This window comes from Dromaius novaehollandiae, chromosome 12 (assembly GCF_036370855.1).
Source record: "Dromaius novaehollandiae isolate bDroNov1 chromosome 12, bDroNov1.hap1, whole genome shotgun sequence".
Classification (NCBI taxonomy): Eukaryota; Metazoa; Chordata; class Aves; order Casuariiformes; family Dromaiidae; genus Dromaius; species Dromaius novaehollandiae.
In genome coordinates, this window is record NC_088109.1 from 5,525,226 (window position 1) to 5,546,149 (window position 20,924).

General features: G+C 35.0%; 2 protein-coding genes across 6 annotated transcripts in view; one reads left to right on the plus strand and one right to left on the minus strand.

Moving 5' to 3' along the window:
• Nucleotides 1–20,924, minus strand: part of CENPP (centromere protein P) — a 172,738-nt gene that overhangs the window by 85,035 nt on the left and 66,779 nt on the right. The gene's annotated exons all lie outside the window — the stretch shown is intronic.
• Nucleotides 251–20,535, plus strand: ASPN (asporin). Its single transcript, XM_026115966.2, has 9 exons — nucleotides 251–585; nucleotides 6,233–6,278; nucleotides 7,175–7,442; nucleotides 10,297–10,409; nucleotides 12,640–12,853; nucleotides 13,516–13,626; nucleotides 16,310–16,403; nucleotides 17,975–18,113; nucleotides 19,301–20,535. The coding sequence occupies exons 3-9, from the start codon at nucleotides 7,199–7,201 to the stop codon at nucleotides 19,496–19,498; spliced, it is 1,113 nt and encodes a 370-aa protein (XP_025971751.1). The 5' UTR covers nucleotides 251–585; nucleotides 6,233–6,278; nucleotides 7,175–7,198; the 3' UTR covers nucleotides 19,499–20,535.

A 20,924-nucleotide genomic window follows, 5' to 3' on the forward strand; every position in this document is an offset into this window, starting at 1 on the left:
ACAGAGGTTGTATTTATACGTAACTACACAATGAAGTATTGATTTTACAACTTCAGCAAGACTTGGCAATTTGCTGATCACTACAGTCTATTACTTTACTCTTGTCACTGGCTATGGCTCTCTATTTTTATTGAAGCCTCACTTTTTAAGCAATAATGGCCATTGAAATCATTAATAAGATGTGTGATGCCCTACCAGGAATGGACTGAAATGGACTTCATTGTACTTCCAATGGCCTATCATTAAACTACAGGTTTTACAGAGTCTTCCACTAGACGTCTAGAGTTAAGCCAGAAGTTTTGGCTGTGATACAGGCAGTGATGAAAAACATATGAGTAGTAACAAGTCGTCTTAATATCACTCTTCAGTACTAAGATGGGCTAATCTCTAGCAGCAGTTTACTCGGGTATCACCCAGGGTGCCAGGAGGATCAAGAAGTTTTGAAGTGGAATTTTTCTTTATACCTACTTTCCATTTCACAGCACTCAGCCTAACTTCCCTGCATCTCTTTTTTATGAAATAAACTGGACAAAGCCCTCAGGTGGATTATCACAGTGCTTCTGGAAGAACTACCAAACTTGCGAGGTATGTTGCATTTGAATACCTATTCTACTTAAACAGCAATACAGAATTAAGCAACAGGCTGTCCTTCACTATCATGCAGATAAATAATGCCAGGTAATTGACAGTTAGAAGTACTAAATTTTTTTATGGAACACTTTAAAATCTACTTCCAAGCTGAAATAATTCTGTATTTACTACACTTGGGAAAAAAAAAAATCCATCTATGATAATCTATCCTTCAATCACAATTGCACTTATATTTATAACTTCGTATCATCTTTCTATAATTAAGTAGTCAAGGACTTTTTTTTTAAAGTAGATACCAGCAGAGTAATTAAAAATGAAACATGAAAGACTGAATTATAGATACGCATCTCTAAATCAAAATAACCTAAAAATGTTCATAGATCATGTTCAGTAACACATGAGTCAGTGTTTTCTAAGAAAACTAAATATTCTCTAAACATGAGTTATTTTACAAATGTGTTATTCATTACCATACTATGTAACTTAAATATTGCACTATTTCTCAAGACACAATTATTTCTTCGGTCATCTTACTGAGCAAAAAGTTTCCACCTATTTTTCTTAAGCAACCTAAATAAATCAGTAGACAAGGAGTTAAACATAAATCCATTTATTTAAGGAATGGGACAATGACTAATAGAACCAGAACTATTTTTAAATACAGCTTTCAAAACAGCTATGGTCTTGCCTTTCTTTGGACAAAATCTGTGCACACTGTAATGATTTGTGTTATTAATGAACACAGGGATTTTTCTCTGCCTCTGTAAAGACCACCAATGTGTCCTTTAAACATTTCTTTTTCAGAAAGAACGCTGTAGGAAATTTGCCTCCCTATACCAGTAACAGAAGTGATTTATAAATATAATCCTTAGTCGCCTTAAGTCTTAACACTCTACCTATTAATGCTTTCAGTGTCATAACTTGTAAGACAACAAAACACACGTTGCAGGATTCTGCTGCTGGCATGAAACCACCAGGGAATTCAAACCTTTTTTTAGTGCACGCAGACATTCCATCCTAATGAAATAACTTTTGTCCCCACAAAAGCATTTTTTCCCTCATAATTCATGTGTAAAATTTTCATGTCATAAAACTACTGAGCACATATGTGGGGATTTCCCATTCAATTTTTACTATCTGCAAGTAATTTTAATCACTTCACATACTGCAATGTCACCTGCATTAAATTAGTTATAACTCACAAATATTTTACTAAATTAATAACATCAAAAATTCATCTATTCCGCAAGCCATTCAGCAATCTGACTTTGGATAAAGATCATCACACTACTGGGGATAAATATGTCCTGAGCAATAAGCACAGATTTTAAGATTGTTTGAATCATGAGGAAAGTCAGTCAGCTCTGTGTGGAAAGTCTATACTCCACACTTGGGCACCTCACTTGGAGGTGGCCAGTGTTCCAGCCGAAAGGCGTTATTCAGAAGTTTTTGTACTCAGGGAAAAGGAGGACTGCTAGGCAGAGGTGTGGTGTAAGAACTACGTGAGCCCTCCCTCACTTCACAACAATCTTTCTCAAGCTCATCTTAAATGTTCTGGTCTGTAAAAATGAGAATGCACAAGGGCAGACATTGTCCAAGCAATAATCATCCATCCTGATTATTACTCATTAAAACACTTGAGCCAGTCTAACAATCTGCATGTGTCAAAAACAGCTGTCCTGCTCTCTTCTTTCCTCTCATTCCTTTTTACTTTCCTTCCCCCCAAAACAGGCTGTTCCACCCATTCCTTTGTGCTGGCTCTGATGCTCAGGCCGATTCAGTTTGTTCACCCTGAAAGAACGCGAGTTTTTTTGTTGCTCATGTTAGTTTTACACTGGTGTAGTGAGTTCAGCAACTCAGTGAGGAGCCTGAGCAAATGGCTGGGAGCAGAACCAGCCTCAAGTGGCAGCAGCTGTGCTGCTGAACTGTATTTTCTGAAACAACTGTTTAAATATTTCATAAAATTCTCTTGAAAAAATAATTAAAGTATTTCCAGGAAGATCATTAGGATCTTGGATTTTTGGTTTTGATTTTTCTTCTTTTAATCTCTTACTCTCAAAGTTTAAGCACACAAAAAGTTTGTACAAGTTCTTTGAGATGAACTGCAGTCAGGGCATTGCTAGAGACTTATATGAGACTATTATCTCATCTATTTACTGGGAAACTCAAAACCTCAGAGATCAAAAACAGTAAAAGACTTCCACAACCTCCTGCATGGTTCTTTGGCCAATGGAACCCTCAAGTCAAACTTGGTTGCTGCCCCTAACTAGAAAGCTGATTAGCAGTAAAGATTTCCTAATGACTTCCTAATAAAGATTTCCTAATTTCCTAGTGGGAAGATGAAGCAATGGCTTTTTCTCCTTCCTGAAAAAAAAGTAACACAACTCACTCAGGTTTCCTCTGCATAAGGGCTTTTATCAAGAGATTTAACACACAAAACTTAATCAATCATATACCACACTGTTACTTTCGTAGAACTGTTTGTACCAAACTTTTTTCCAAGAGTTGACATTAGCCTCTACTCCAATCAAAGCCTCAACTTTCTCATAGTTTGAGATCATGATTTTTTTTTTTTGAATATTTGAAATGAAAAATGCAATCCATTTGCTACAGGTGCAAGTACAGAAATGGATTTTTAAATACTTTCATTATATAGTTTCCTAGAGCCAAATCCAGAGGAGCACTTCAGGAACATATGTGAAACATGATCATTTAGGCACGGTGAAACTATCCACCCAATGTCCATCACATGTAGAAGTCAGCAGGAACTTAAAAACTAGATGTTCCAGGATATGTAATATGCTACAAAACTTGACCTCCTACATGTATACGACAACACTACTTTGAGTAAAGCACAGAACTTTCCATCACTTTAATTCATAAGCTGCCAGAGGAAGACGACCAACCTAACAGCCTGCCTCCAAACAAAAGCGCTTGGCCAAGAATAAGGGGAACTCAGAAATCTGAAACTCTTCAAGCTCATCATCTTCTGACTAGTGGTACAACTAAAGTACTGGACCTTCCAACTATTCTGCTGAAGGTGAAGTACAAGATTGATAGGGCCAAAGATTCAAAAGGTCTACAGCCAGACACGATTGCAAGTCAGTACAAACAAACCACTGTAGGTTCCACATGCTGTTCTCAGCATTGTTTATATTCAAAGACACTTTCAAGCAAAATTCAAAGTAGTCTCTGATGTTGACCTTTGCTCCCCTCTTCCTTATTCTGTCTTTTCATTCCAGTGACACTTTCTTTCTCTGTCACATACTCGTCTAGTTTCTGTAAAGAGATTAACAGCATTTCTATATCACCTTGCTGATTATGACATTATCCTATAATGCCTGAAATACAGAGTAGCCTTTTAAACCACTGTTAAGAGGAGGTGGGCAGCGTCACTACCTCTTCATATCTCATAAAAGACAAAAGTGCACTTCAGTATGCAAGTAATTTAAGATCTTTAAAATACAGATTATCAAATAGAAAACTGAACATACTGTAGAGGTTTGCAAGTGAACTCTAACATTTTTGCTAAGAGAATCGTAACAAAGCATTATTTTGAACTCAAAAAAAAATTACATGTGGAGCTTCTTTAAGAGACTGTTAAATGCTCCAGTAAAAGACAGAATACTTAGATAAGCACTCAGCTGGAAGATTACAATAAATATGAAAGCTATAGTTATATGCTGCACACCTGTGAGATACAAAGTACATTGTGCTTCTGTTTTCTAACAGAAATATCCCTATTTGGGGGAAAGAGGTCACTTTCTATTCTGTTTGAAAGAATAAGGCTTATAGAACATAAATGCTACTAGTTTTTATCATTTTACACACCTTGAAATGTCTCCAGTAATATTAGTAGCAATGTAAGGAACACACAGCATTCTAATACTGTTAACAATCATACAAAAAACATCAAAATGATCTTACATAAAGGAAAAGCAATAAAAACAAAAAACCAAGAACTTTGAAAAAGCCAAATCAATATCCCTATACAAATCAGTGCACTTATTTTCCTGTGATTAAGGACTCATGGCAAAATGCCTACTTCATGAGATTTTTCAGCTATAAACAGACCAACAAGTAATTAGGTGATCAAACAAGAATTGACATCCGTTTAGTATTTCCCTAAAAAAGTCTACAATAGTCTAAACAGAAGCATTTTATAAACAGGATATGTATAACAACATTTACAACAGCCCCTGTCATTTGTGCACAGTGTACAATATGATACAAAGTGCTTCCTGAATTGGACTTGGGATGGAAACAGTGTAGTAGAGTTGAGGGCTGAATTTTTAAGGTGGTTCTTTTTTTTTTTTTTTTAATGAAAGCTGACATGTGAAAAAGCGCTTTAGTCACCCCCTATGATGGTATTTCCAAAGTCTCTCCCAAAGAGAAGTCTTAGATGACCAATAAATCCATCAATTTCTATTTGCTAACAGCTCATTAGTTCTCACTATAGTGAATTCTTCACATACCGTGTGAAAGAGACTGAAAATATTCAGTTATGTCCAGCTAATGAACCATTTCAGGGTTACGCAAATTATTCCTTTTATAAAAATCTATTCCAAAATCATCTATTAAAGAGCAGCAGCTAGGATTTCCAATAAGTAACAAGCCATTTTGATCATACATTCCTTAAGTCTTGCCTAGCAGAATTCCTGTGATCCTAACAGAATGCTCCCCCGCTTTCTGGTACCTACTTTGTTCATAACATTTCTTACATGTTCTAGAGAAATTTCAAACCTAAATGTCATATATGGAGATACATCTATATTTATTAATACAACTTAAAGACACTTTTTGTAGCCTAGAAATGACAATGCACTACTGCTGTTTTCAGGAAACAGCACCAGCTTTCTTGAGGCATGAAGTCTAGTGATGATCATGAAATCACACTGACAACCATGTTCCCATTTATCATTTATACACAAAGTAAAGGAAACCTTTGAAAAAAGAAAGTACAGTCCTCAAATTCCAACCCATATCATTAAGACTTCCAGTAGAAAGACAGAATTTAAACCATATTAGCTTCAGTGTTGGTGCACCTCTTCAGAAGTTGAAACAAGCCAATTGTTCACACTTAATGTCTTATCTGCCTTTAGTGTTGCATGTTCTGTCCATAATGTTTTAGACACTTGTTTTTAGAATGTATATAAATTCAATAATTACAAGATTTTCTCACACGGAGTTGTAAAATATTGTTGGGAAATTTCTTACCTCTATTTTACTGTGTCCAGTTTCATGGGACTATTTCGTCAATCAACTTGATCAACTTAGAATATAAACAGAGTGTGTAGAAAATATCCAAGGGTTTTGAACTATGGATCCTCATTACCCAGGTAACATGATATACTCTCATTCAGAACAATTCAGGACAATTTAGACTCCCAATTTTCCTAGTCAGGTGTGGCTAAGAGAAATCTGCTAAAATTTGACCTCAGAGAAGCAGAATAAAATTGAATGAATAGTTGCAGTGAGGTAGTGTTGCCTGTACTTTTCTAAAGACAAATCTACTCTTGAAGTCCTTGGTAACTTGTGCATTCTTCTCAGTAACATCAGACAAAAATCACAGTAGCTATCTGACTTGAATAGATCAGCTTTGGAGATGTCCTAACTGATCCAACGTCATTCTGTCTTCCAGACTGAACGACATCCGATTACTGAAGAAAGATCCTTCCAGGTTTCAGGTAACCTAGAAAGCAAATAGCTTTTATAGCATTAAATTCAAGCCCTTTGGGCTAGATGTCTAGCAATCAGGTACAGACCTCAGGACAACAGAACTAGGTTAAAAAAAAGTTTATTGAAAAAATATTCACACAAAAGCATTGGCTTGCAGTTCATTTCTGGAGTTTCATTCAGTTACTGATTTTAAATGATGTGGATTGATAACCTGCTAACCCATTGGAGAAAAGAGCCCTGGTCTAATACAAGTGAATACAAATGTGATTGTATTAAAATACAAAGGGGACCTTTCATTAGTAGGAATATATGAATGCCTGGAATATGGGAGAAGCTGTTGTTGGGACTGAAAACTCAATCTGTTTTCCAAATTAGAATAAGAAGTGTTTAGGGAGTCTCCTGATGAATGCATTTCATGTATTTCTAACTAAATAGTTCACATTTTTCTAGATGCAAGCAATGCACATATGCCCATGTACCCCATTAAAAATATCTTTCCCTTAAGAATTAATAAAATAAATTACATTCCAAATTCTGGTAAAACATGCTACAAAGATCACACTCCACTCTATTAAAAGCCTTGATCCAATTGTACTTGTTTCAAAACTTCAAGTAAATGATGACACTATTTTTTAAACTCAGCTAAAAACCCTATTTTGATATGACACCAATGTCTAATACATTTCACTTAAAGAATATTTTTAATATTCATCTTTAATATACTTCCTAATCCTTAATATTCACAATAGACCATGTTTAGGACCACAGAGTGCAGAGTGTAGGATAGCAGTGAGTGAAGTAAGTGGTACAATGTGTCTATTTGCTGTTTCACATTCACTAATTCTTGGGGTCTTTTTTTTTTTTTTTTTTTTTTTTTTTTTTTTTAACACTTTTTGTCTTCAAGATTGGTTATCCTGATTAAGAAGACATGAAAGAATACGTGCTCCTCCTTTTCTTGGCTTTGTGCTCTGCTAAACCTCTCATTGGTCCTTCATTTTTTACACTAAAAAATGTGATGCTCCAAGATATGGAGGAGGATGACGATGAGGATGATGATAATTCTCTATTTCCAACCACAGAACCAATTATACCACTAATTCCTTTTGATCTCTTCCCAATATGCCCCTTTGGATGCCAGTGCTATGTGAGAGTTGTCCACTGCTCTGATTTGGGTAAGAATTAATTTGTGCGTCTGTTTTTAACTGGATTCTTCTTCAGATTTTCCTTTTAAAAGATAAATTCTACAGATCCATAAATTACACACACTCTATGATTATACCATTCATTTTCAAAAGCAGCTTACATTGCTTCAATCAGGCTAGAAAACAATATCAGCTATTAAGTTGTGTCTGGCATTTGATACAACTTAAAAGCTTTCCCAACTTACATGTATCAGTTTAAAAAAAATGAATAAACTGTTAGAGCCCCCTTACATTAGGAATGACTTCTATTGATAACAACATAGATTGGGAAGGTATTTAGAATATGTAACAAATAACTGTAAACAATTTAACTTAATACTTCTCTAGGTTAATAAGTACATATAATCTGCACAGCTTTCTATCCACTAAGAGAACAATCACAAAATGGCAAACATTTATATTCACATTTTAGACAGATAATACTTTATGCTGTTCCCTTTACTTCCATAAAGTTATGTCCAAACAGATGACAACCAAAATTTGCTGCATCTCCTGTTCGCATTAGCCAAGTTATTAGTTCCCTCTCTCAAAAAAGAGACACAACTACAAAGCAGCAGATCAAATGACAAGAAAGGATAACAAAGAAAAAAGAGGCCATAAATAAACTACAATGAAGTTATAAAGCAAGAGCACAGAAGGGAAACAAACTCTTTGCTCAGCTTAACTTCTATTACAACTGAACATGGCCCCCATAACATCTTAAGCAAAGGCAAATCTGATACTGATATTATCAGTCATAGATACATATTGGTCAAAATACCTAAATATTTATTATATAGCTCCAATTTGAGCAAGTGCTCCTTAGTTCTTCTGCAATTCAAGGTACTCAATGGATAATTCTCCTCTCACTAGCACAGGTTTAGCATGCATATCCGTACACTCTATTCCAGCACCTATGACATTTGTTCTCATCACAGCTCTGTTACCATCCCTAAACTTCTCATCAGCAATCTCATGCCTTAGAAACACTGAGTCAGTACATAAAAGACCATTTATGATATTTATGCCTCAGCCTTCCAGCTTTTGTCTTACACTGCCCTTGTGTCTGCAGCTGAACTCTCACTTCCTTTCTTTTGCTATTCTTGGTTCTTGGATAGGATGATGTTGATGGCACTGGGCTCCTCCTGCTTCTTCAACTCCCCCTCCCCATTTGAACAGCACTGTGTTAAGTTATTCTTTCCTCTGTTATCATCATTTACCAGCCACTCAGCTCCTCAAATAGACCTCCTTAAGACTTTCTTAATCCAACTCCTGACTCTTCTGCTTACCTTCATCCATTCCTCTTCTATATTAATGTCTTATTCAATATTACTAGTACTTTCTTCAGTTCCTCCCCACTTTCAACTCTCCCACACAAAAAAAGCATTCACTCAATTCACAGCTTTCACACATGAACAAATCGCTGGACAACAAGAAGCGACTCTGTTATCTGCTCGGTAAAAGCTGCCCATGTGTTTCTTATGCCACAGAACACTGTGGTATATATGCCACTTCTCTAGAACTGACACTAACAAAATACTCATTATTTCTGCTCAAGAATTTTAACATACTAGTGACACAAAAATTAACACAAATTAAAAATACAATATGATTTCATGGATTGTATTTTAAATAGAGTACAGGATAGAAACCCTTAAGAATTATCAATACTAAAATAATTTGCCCAAAGAACTAGGTACAGCACATATTTTTTCAAAAACAAATACAACCTAGAAGCCCTTCATCAGGGTAAAGAGGAAACTAAAACATTTGCTGTTTGCTAAGCCTATGAAGTATATGGCCAATAGCTTTCTATGAGGATCTCCACCACAGGTAGGCAAATTTCAAAGCTACTGTTCATTTTTTTAAGTGCTGCCAAAACATGACCAAAGAATTGACATGTCAATTGGTAATTGAAAATAATTGTTAAAAGTAAATTTCTATTTTAAAATAAGTTTTATCATTAGGAAATAAAACTAACTTTGGCAGGCAGTCAGCCATCTTTTTTTTAATCTGGTTTACAGATTGCAAGCTGGTTTACCTAAGTTCACACATGGAAAAATACTATTAATGGACTTAATCTTTAAATAACTGTAACCTATTAACTATGAAATAATTGTTAATAAAGCGGAACCACCATTTGATATATACTTAGATCAGCACTTACACTGAAAAGCAAGTTACTACCCCCCATTAACCTCTTCTGCTGATTCAGAACCTCGGCCCATATGAACCGAAGTGTTTCTGCAACTAAAGCAGTGAACTGGACTGGAGAGCTTATACAAATGAAAATTAAGTTCTGGCAGCCAGAAGACCATATGTAGGCCATTTTTACTGAGAACACATTTCTCAACTGAGAACACTTTCCTCACATTTCTCCGTATGGCTGTATAAGCAACTGTGCCAGCACAATAGATAGGGCAGTGCCGAGGCAGAAAGGAGCATCCAAACACCGAGCAGAGATCACGGTCACCGCAGCTGCACTGCTCCTAAGCACCGAACCACAACCCCAGCTTCTCTGCGGACTGCTTCCGCCAGCGGCCGAACCGGTATCTGTCGATCGAACTGTGCTCTGGGGCTGCTTACTTCGCAGATGTAAAGAGTGTGTAAAGGGCACACCAGTCACGCCTTTCATTGTGTACAGGAGCAGAAGCAGTCCTCCTGCAATTATCCACACATTTTGTCACACATTCTGACTTAATTAGGTCTTTTCATTATGCATTTGCATTTTCTTCCCCATCACAGTCATCAATAATCTCATTATGTTTTTCTATTTAGCCCTTAATTTCTCTGGACATATATACAGATATGTCAAGTTTCTCTTTTATCTCACGCACGTGGATAGGTTTGACATCGATACCCCGTAACATTCCACCAGACACTCGCATGATCGACCTTCAAAACAACAAAATTAGAGAGGTCAAGGAAAATGATCTCCGAGGGCTCGCATCGCTTTATGTAAGCTTGTTATTTTCCGACTTTTAAATCTTATTTAGCAATCTGAAATATTTCAATACTTTTAAAATATAGATGGTATTTTTACTCTCCAAGAGTACATATATGCCTGCAGATTTGGCTGCTCACATCTGATGTGCAGTAAGTTTCTTTGAGCTGTAAGAACTATGATACTTTCTACGACATCCAGAAAATGCACCACAGAAACTTCCCCAAGATTTCTTCAGTCTTAAGCATGCAGAAAAATACTTCTTACATTTTAAAGGCTGCAAGGCAAGTCCTCCTTTTTTGCCCACTTGGCTCCCAGATGTACAAAATTGTAATAGTTCGCAGAACCTGATCTCATGGGAGAACTAGGTACATCTTGTGAGGGGTGTTTTCGAAAGTACCCAGCATATAACTAACACGTGCTACTGAAAGTAAAGATAGAAATCCAGTTGACCTGAACAGAAAATAGACCAATACTGAATTCCTGATGATACCATGTCCTTTACTATTATTTTTAACATGCTCAAACATGCACGTAAAACAGACTTTAAAATAATTACCACTGGCAACTGATAAAGCTAGATAGTAACAGTTCATAATAATCCCTTCTTACAAAGAAAGAAAATAAAATAATCTCAGGCGCCTGGAAAGGCAGATTACGTCAATCTGCTTCAGAATGCACAGTTCCACAAGATGTCACTCGAGATCCAGTACTGACAAAGACTGAATTGCTTGTAAAAATGACAAATCCATCCCACAAGTTATAACAAATTGGAGACATCCTACTCCACATTAAAAAGACAGAAGAGACTCATTAAACCAGTGGAAAACAAATCTTTTTTTAGTCATATTTGGCTTCTGAGCAAGAGCTGAAAATTTACCAGATGCAGCTAAGCTGTTTATGAATGAGCTTTTTAATTATTATGGGTTAATCTAGAATAGAAAAAATAGGAACCATACAATTCCATTGCTTACAGCAGTACATCTGCAATTCCAGCTGAATGTCTCTTGTCCAGGCTCAGAATACTCTACCCAGAAAATTAAGGGTAAACACACTATTTGCAGTTTGTTTTCAGTATATAATCTCTTACAGATACTAACCTCCACTGACAGAGGAGGACGCTGGAACACATCACGAAGCACCACATTAAATATGGCAGTCACCTTTTAATTATGTGACAACTGAAAACTTTGAGCTGTTTTGATTTTTCCCATCAGTTAATTTGCGATCATGCAGCAAGACCTGACAGAATTTTTACTGAAAGCAAAGTTTACTTTGTACAATTTATCTGAGTAGTAGTTCCCTTAGCAAAGCCACAGATGGCAACTTGGATTAAGAAGGAGAATTTCCTGTTTATTTCCTTAAGCCATCCCCTTTTTTGCTGGGAAAAAGATTAATTCTGTTTTGCTCTGTTTTTTCCACAGTCCCTGTGAGCAGATGATTTACCTCTAGCAACAGCTCAGAGAAGTAAAAAAGGGACAAAAATGAATAATGAATAAGATATGGAAATGCAGAGATGTGATCTGATCTGCAAAATAATTTCAAATAATTCATGACTTGCTGTCTGCACTTATACAAGTTATCTGATAACACACTATCATTTTATATAGAAGCACATAGTCACCGAGAACAAGAAACTGTCCAAAAACATACTGAATAGTCAAGAGAGATGTTTAAATCTACAAGAACTGAAAATTATGGCAAATAAGATATAAATTGATGTGTGTGTACCACTGGTTTACAGTCACTAACTTTTAAGAAATTCAGATTTAAAAAAATGGCTTTTATTTTGCAGCATAATCATGCTGAAATAAAAATTGAAATTTTGAGTTTTGAGTATTTGTTTGCATTAAGGAACAAAAAAAAATAGAATCCTCATAGAACCCCACAAAACATACGAAGACAAACATCTTGTTTTATCAGTTCATTGCCACCTTGTCAGCTCTGACAGTACTTTTTCTTCACCTTCCAGTTGATACTCCTTGTTTTTCTTTTTTTTTTCCATGATTAAGTAAAATACACAAAATACGTACAAAGTTTTATTCTAACAAAAAGAGTGTATCGATACATTTAGACGTTAGTGAATAAGCTCCTGTATCAAAATTTGGAAATTAGAAAAATATAAAATATTACTTTAATAATTTAATTACTAAATCATACACCAAAACCCTTACTTAGAATGCATAATCACAAAACTCCCATATAGATATATGTTCTTCATATTACTTTTCCCATTTCCCATAGGCACTGGCTTTGAACAACAACAAAATATCCAAGATCCATCCAAAAGCCTTTCAACCAACAAAGAAGTTACGACGACTGTATTTGTCTCATAACCAGCTAACTGAGATCCCAACAAACCTACCAGAATCTTTAGCAGAGCTCAGAATTCATGCTAATAAGGTGAAGAAAATCCACAAGGAAGCTTTTAAAGGAATGAAGTCTTTGCATGTTTTGGGTAAGTCCAATTAAATAGAATAGAAACGTGTATTGAAAATTTAGCATGCTTCACGTATTTTTCATTCAAACATTTCCCTAGCGAGGACTTTCCTCTTTAGGAGATATCCATGCTGTGGAAACTGTCTTTCATAACTCTATGAGAAGTTGCAGAACAGGTCAGGTATCTGGTAACCCTGCAAGCCAAGTTCCACAGTCTTTGTTCACTGAAAGCTGTCCCTTCCATCCCCAAGAACAGACGATCAAAGCGGGTTACTAGCAGTGCCTACAAATAAAATTCCAGTTGCAACTCTTATTTCTACTGAGGGGATTCCAATATATTTCTTTATATACACACATATATATACATATACATACATATATATATATACATATACATACATATATATATATACATATACATACATATATATATATGTGTGTGTGTGTATATATATATATATGTATATATGTATATATATGTATATATATAAAGAAATACCCAGAGATCACACAACTCCAAAATAGTCATCTTGGAATAAAATCAGTGATGTTAAATAAACATTAATTAACTCTTAAGATACTGGAAGCCATCCTTATGAATAAAATAAAATCAGTTATTTATAACCAAGTATGACACACACAAAATTCCTGCTGCATAAGTTCCTTTTTCCCCTTGGACAGAAATGAGCGCAAATCCTCTAAACAATGATGGAATAGAGCCAGGAGCTTTTGAAGGAGTAAATATCTATCATATAAGAATCGCAGAAGCTAAATTAACTTCAGTTCCTAAAGGTATGTTTTGTTTTATATTTTCTATCTTATCTATACCAGTGTACTCCTAATAAAATTCTTTAACATAAGTTTATTAAAATGTTCATAAGTACTCCTTTCTAAACTTATCTTCCTGTTCATTCCCTCCCCAAAGCATCTCCTAACTCATTTTCTCTACCTCATTTTTTCTTTTTGCCATTAGTATCCAATTTAAAAACCCACCAAACCCACACAGGCGTGCCATGTCTCTCCCCCCTGCCCTCCGCCTCTGCCAGGCAGTCCGCTCCCCCGGCCCAGACACGCCGCTCTTCCCCCTTCCCCGAAACAACATGAAGAACTGACACAAAAAGCCAAGCAGTGAAAGCAAAGCAAGTTTTCATACACCCTGGATCTTTCACATCAGCCTCTCCTAAATCCTTGAAGCTCAAACATGCTCTGCAGCAAAATGAATCCAAAGGTAATTCAGTATGAAACACAGAAGCAATGACTCAGTGTTTTATACATCTTTCAACGGAGTTTTGCTAAGCGAAATGTAATATTAGTATTTTAATTGTATGCAAGTAACATACTGTAAAACTAAATCACTGCTTCATATAGAACAAATAACCTGTTGAGTTGGAGTTGTAATAAATTAAAACACCAGCTTTACAAATGATTGACTCAAAAAGTAATAAAAAAAAAATAGCAGAAAGTAACTCAGTACAACACTCTACTTGCATTTTCCTGTAAGCCAACATATTATTGAACCAAATTCTCACAATTTGCAACAACCCAACTGCTCTAAACAACTAACTAATAGAAAAAGGGAAGAAAAAAAGCACAGTACCATATACAATATCATTCTTTAACTTACAGGGAGAATACATGTTAGACCCTACGATTTTTATTAGTGCCTCATACAGATAAATTTAATGCCATCTTCTAGGAAGATGAGATATACGAACGTATCTCTGTAGAACAGTTAAAAAAAAAAAAGGAAAAAAAAAAAAAAAAAAAAGAAACCACCCCACCCTAATTCTTAAGATATGGTAATTTTAAGATCAGAAACTACCCAGCTGCTAATGGTAGTTATTACTTCCCAACACAAAAAAGACATCCCTGTAGTATTATCATAACACGAGCTCCTGTGACTCTCCACAACACACACAAACATGTAAAATGGTTCAGATTTAATCTTTCTTACGAAGCATTATCCTATCAGGAAATAAGGCATGAGTTCCAACACGTGGGGACAAATACTAGCCATCAGAAACAACTGAATTCATGGTGAACACGTTGTACACAAATAGAGACTGTAAGTATAAAAGGCCCCTTCTAACTCTCAGTATTACATTAGCATAAAAAGAATTTAAAAAATTTACAAAATGCACTTTAAATCTAAAATGGACAGATGGATAGTCCGCTCTCTTAAAACTGTAACTCAGACACAAGCAACACCCTGAGAAACTGCAAACTGGAAAAAAACCCATGATGTCAACTGGCATAAAGCAATTCCAAAGGGTTCCAAAAGCTGTCCTGCCAGCACATGTGCTCAAAGCTGCAACAGCACAACCCTTACATCCTTGGGGAGGAAATAAGTATCTACAGGCAGCTGTCACAGGTTCCACAGAAGGATGATTTTGTCTGTCTACTGTTGAAGAACTGCACACAAAATCCAGTTAACCAAAAGTGCATGAAAGCCACCATAAAGACAGTCAGCAGAGTTATACAGACTTTTGGAACTCTGAAATCCATTTTGACTCTTATTTTTTCAACATGCCCATAAGCACTTTCACACTGTTATTTTCTAGCTGTCAGTGGTTAGCATTAGAAAGCTATATATAAAAATTGACACTTGCCTGCCATCCTGTTGTGTTCTATTTCTGCTGAGAGATCCTCTGCAGAATATTGGAAAATGCAATATATTAAACTATGGAAAGGTCAAGGATCAACGTTATTCCTCCTTGGCCATTCTTCTCTTAAGCCTTAATAGTCAAATTGCCAAATCACAAAAACATCACAGGAAATGCTGCTTGCCCTTTGACATTCATCTAATAGGGGTTTGGTTCTTGCGTTAAATAAGTCCTCTTACACATTAACAAAATTTGACACCTTGCCAACCATGATTATCCACAGGCTAAAACTCTGAAAAATCATAGTTTACTCTCAGCCTTGAATAACAAGAGCAATCAGTGATCAAACTGACAGGAAAATTTTTACCATCTCTGAACCTGATTCTATCACTTTTACAGTAGGCATCATAATTTACACAGAACTTCAGAAAAAATATTAACATGATTACAGAAGAACAGCTAATACAAAACAACTAGAACATTTAAAGAAAAATAGTTTAGCTGTAAAACAATAATATAAGAAAATGACTTTCGCGAAATCAGGTAAAAAACTAAGACGAGCAAAAATAAGGATTTCTTTTTACAGCAGACAGCACTAGCATTAACTTACCTTTCCTACCATATGGAAAAACCACCATGGTACATAACGGTTTTGGAAAAGAAAAGTTATTATTTTAAATCAAATGATGTTGCCAAGAATTAAAAAAGGTAACGTGCTTGTATGCAATACCTATTTATTTGATGCAGACAATCCCCCAAGAATTTTCACCAAATCCCAAACACAAAGGAAAGAAGTTGTTCGGAATACTCCAACAAAAACACATTTAAAAAGTTGGTTTAATTTTTCTCATTGTGTATTTGTTTTACATCAGAACTACCCTCCAGTCTACTAGAACTTCATTTAGATGACAATAAGATCACAACAATCGAACTTGAGGATTTTAACCGGTATAAAGATCTTCAAAGGTAACAACTATTACACAGAATGTTTCCTACAAGACTATTTACTTGAAAAAGGTCAGGAGAAAAGGGAATTAGAAAGTCTTTAGAAGGAACCACTGTAAATAAAAAGAACAAACTTTAAAAAAATACTGAGTATGCAACATTAGCTTTCTTATTACTTGTCTTACCTACAACTTCAATAGAAGCATATTTAAAAACAGCATCTGATTACAAAATGTAATCATCAAATTATTACCTCATATTACCTCATGGTGTCCTAGTGATGTGTAATGTATTTTTTTATATATAATATCTCATAATATGCTAGCAGTAATATGCCACTAACAAGCACAGTATGCATTTCACAAGCTCAGAATATATGAGCCTTAAAATACATTTGTGGTCACACTATTTATCAACAGTATTTAATATTTTTTCCAGCCTGTTACCTATCTGACCCAGGCATTTTAACTCAGTCACTTATCTCACAAATGCCCCACAAAATGTGGTATACAGCAACAGCAACTAATTTTCATTTTAGGAACAGAATGAACAGAATTCTTGCAACAACATTTGTAAGATTTAAGAGTCATAATAGCTTTTTATTCCAGAGAAGGGACAAACGTATTGAAAGGAGACAATCCACATGTACCCAAAAGGAAAATATAAAAAGGAAGGAAGAAAGGGAAATTTGAGGCTTATGTACACAAATGCCTGAAAAAAATGGTAGATTATAAGAGAAGAAGATAGATTCAGCTGCTGAAAATTGGCTTAAGAAAAACAAAGTGGCTGGTAAAGGAAGCAACCTGATAGCTGTTTCCAAATGTAACAGTGTTTAAGAAAATGCATGGTACTGAAGAATGGATCACAGATGTAGGACATAAGAAGGAAGTTCTTTCTCTGAGGCTTAGTTAGTACTTTGAAAATAATGGCTGAGCAGCACTGAATTTTGGATTTCGCAGTAGAAACCTGAACTGTTTTTAGCTACCAACTTCAGTTTCTGAAGAAATTAGAGAGAAAGGAAGAAAGAGAGGATTTGCAGGATGAGTGAAAACAGCAACTCCAAACTGCCCTGAGCCTCCATCTTCTGAATCATCTTCCTAGCAGCACAAGTTGAAGTCTTACAGCAAAAAAATCTAATTAAGGCCTAATTAAAGAAAATATGGAAGTAGGAAAGAAGGCGGACCTGCTTATTTTTAAGATACAATGCTTCTGATGAAGCTAGATATAACTGTGTCTTTACAAAACTTTTTGTAACTTTTTGTTACCGTATTAATATACTTTGTAGCTACAGGACCTGTTAAAAGGGCATAATATAATTTACAACCAGCTTTGTTGATGTTTATCATTTTAACCCTTGCCACTAAAAGAAGAAAAACTACATGCAAAATTGGACAACTGCCCTTTAAGTAGACATTAAATTAAGAAAAAAGGTCAATGGTGATTTTCTATCAAAGGTAAGATTTCATCATCCTTCCCCAATCCTTTTTTCTCATGTGTACTCCATATCTAATTAAATCTTTAAAAAAGGATGCTTCAATGCTGCTGTACATCTCCATTCATCTTTGATGAAACATGTCTTGTATCATTTCTAGGCTAGGCCTTGGGAACAATAAAATCAAGGATGTGGAAAATGGAAGTTTTGCCAACATACCACGCGTACGCGAGATCCATCTTGAAAAAAATAAGCTCAAGAAAGTTCCTCCTGGACTACCCAATTTGAAATATCTGCAGGTCATATACTAAACTTAATAGATGCTTTGGATGTGTTAAGTTATTTAATTTTCACACCACCATGCTGACTGGGACATAATTAAAAAGCATAATTAACTGTCACTTAGATGTTTTGACACGAAACACATAATAAAAAAACCTGCAATCATATCTACTTAAAAACAATAAGCAAGTTCAAACAGCAGGATCACTTCCTAGAAAAAAAGGAAAACAGCATCCTACACCATGAAAATTGTTTTCAAAAAGATTATAGATGCTTTTAAATCTAGCCAAGCTGGAACTGAAATTTTTCCTTCAAACACTGAAAAGTCTAAATCCAAACAAAATATTTTATGAGGATGAATTGAAGTGCTTAAGACTAAAATTTGTACTTAGCAACCCGACAGAACTAGAACAATTCTGCAATAAAATGCTTTCAAAACACTTCTATTCCCTGAATTCTGAAATAGCAATTGGAACCAAATACGTTTTGTAAGATGAAATATGTGTTGGGATGTAAAACGGGGTGAAGCTTGAGGAAACGTGAAGAAACGCAAAGATCACAGAGCACATGATAGGCTATTTGGCTAAAGTTTTCACCTCTGAATTTCACTTCTTTCCACTTGTTATTTCACTTCCATTCAGAGGAGCATCTTTTGATAAATATATGCGTGTGCACGTATAAAAGAAAATACCAACTTAAAATGTAATGCAAGTTTAGTTATTCCTAACAAAAGAATCCTTTTGTCAATGTACATTATTTTACTCACAGAATTCTAAACTCCAACATCACAAGAAATTTTTTGCTAATTTAAGCTACATCACCAATAAACTCATCCTTTCATATAACCATCTCACAAGTCTTGCCTAATATCGGCTTTGCTACAGACTACTTTCTATTACTATTATTAAACAACTGAAAATATAAATACTGGATTATAAGAGGATATTCCATAACAATAGAGTCAAGTCATTCTAACAAGACACTAATAAAGGAACATAAAGCTTTCTGTGTGGGAGGGGAGAGAACGTGACAGGAGGGAGACATTTGCTAAATATTTAACACAAATTTTTAATTCCTGATATTATTTAGAGTCTGTATCAATTGTTGTCAGAGAAATCCTCAGTTACCTGTATGCCAATGATTGCTAGATATTTTCCCAATTTACATACTAAGTATTATATTTTACCATTTCTTATTGCTGCAGGTAGTCTTCCTCCATTCTAATCACATTGCAAAACTGGGAGTGAATGATTTCTGTCCAACGGGAGGAAGAAAGAAGAAAGCATTATACAGTGGCATAAGCCTCTTCAACAATCCTGTAAAGTACTGGGAGGTTCAGCCTTCGACTTTCCGCTGCATTTTAGCCCGAAACAGTGTGCAACTTACAAATTTCCTTAAGTAATACAGAAGGTGGGCATTTCAAAAACAATCTGTCCAAACCAGTTTTACAATACTTGAAATCTGCTGAGAAATGGCAATTTTACACTATTTAACCAGTTTACAGAGAATTTACTGTTTCAGCAATAATAAAGTAGAAACAATATATTAGTAGGATCTATTGTGTCATTTGACAATGTTCAACCTACATTTCAATAATTTAAGCACAGAAACCTTTATATCTCATGGAAAGACTCTTGCAAATAGAACTGGAAACGGTATCGATGTTTCCAATTATAGATGTTAAATTCTTTACTTAAATCACAAAGTTTTGACATTTTTTCTTAAAAATAAATTCTGAAAATCAAGCAAAAGTAACTTTTTCCATCATAAGGTCTTTTTTTCTATTTTTTTAATTGCAAACAATTTATCAGATTTCAAGGACAAGTTCTTGTGCCATTTTTTGATAATGAGTAAACAGGCAAAGATGCAACAAAAAGGTACTGTATTTTGAGTTCGTGTGTCACTAAACTAGAATATATTTTTATAATCTAGTCAGTGAGATGAAGGTGGGTTTCATATTAAGAAGTAATACACAAAAAACTTCAAAGTTTTTGATATTTATTATTGCAACTTTAACTAGGGAATGTCCTTCATTGCTTTGCTATCAATGTAATTGGATGAACTCCAAACATTACAAAGTACCATTCAAGATTTAGCATATGCTTGAAGCTTAATAGAAGAAGTATTTAAACTCTTTTTAGGCCAGCACAAACATTTTCTTGTATCTATTACAATTGTAATCATGTTCTTCATTTAATTTTTGTTTCCTTTTTCATATTTTTGACATCACACGGGTGAGGAATCCCTCATTAATGTTAGTATGTACCCTAAAATTTCTGAACTGAAGCAGCAGATAGCTGGAACTCAACTCCCCTGACTTATGTAGGTCAGCACATAGAAATCTCATTACTGACAGTACTGTATAAAATGGATATTTTAGATATCTATTTAGTGTATATTTTCATTGGGATTCAAAATAAATTAAATAAATTTAAAGAATACTTGTGCATGCTTTTTAATAAAAAATAATTAATTGAGACTAAATTATCTTTCTCTTACAGCACGATAGGTCAAAACATTTAGAGATGCTATCCAAACATCTTTCAGACTTTCTCTAGACATTTTCCCCGTTCTTCGTTTTCCCAAATCTATACACATTGCAGATTGAATGCTACTGTTCTTCATAAATCTACCAATTCAATGATTTATTTGAAGCAGCTACAGGAAGTGACACAGAGAAGTAGTATAGGAAGAAAATACTACATACAAATCAAGCAATCCCCAATCTCTCCGCTTTCCCCACCTCCCTAAGTACACTTATAGTACACTAAGTAATAAGCATCAAGTCTAAAATTTGAATTTTTCATATGCTTGGTCTCTTTATACTC

Excerpts from the sequence above, each read along its gene's own strand:
- ASPN (XM_026115966.2), top strand. The coding sequence starts at position 7,199 with ATGAAAGAATACGTGCTCCTCCTTTTCTTGGCTTTGTGCTCTGCTAAA. Across the intron at positions 10,410-12,639 it reads GAGGGCTCGCATCGCTTTAT|GCACTGGCTTTGAACAACAA; the intron begins GTAAGCTTGTTA and ends CATTTCCCATAG. Across the intron at positions 18,114-19,300 it reads CCAATTTGAAATATCTGCAG|GTAGTCTTCCTCCATTCTAA; the intron begins GTCATATACTAA and ends TTATTGCTGCAG.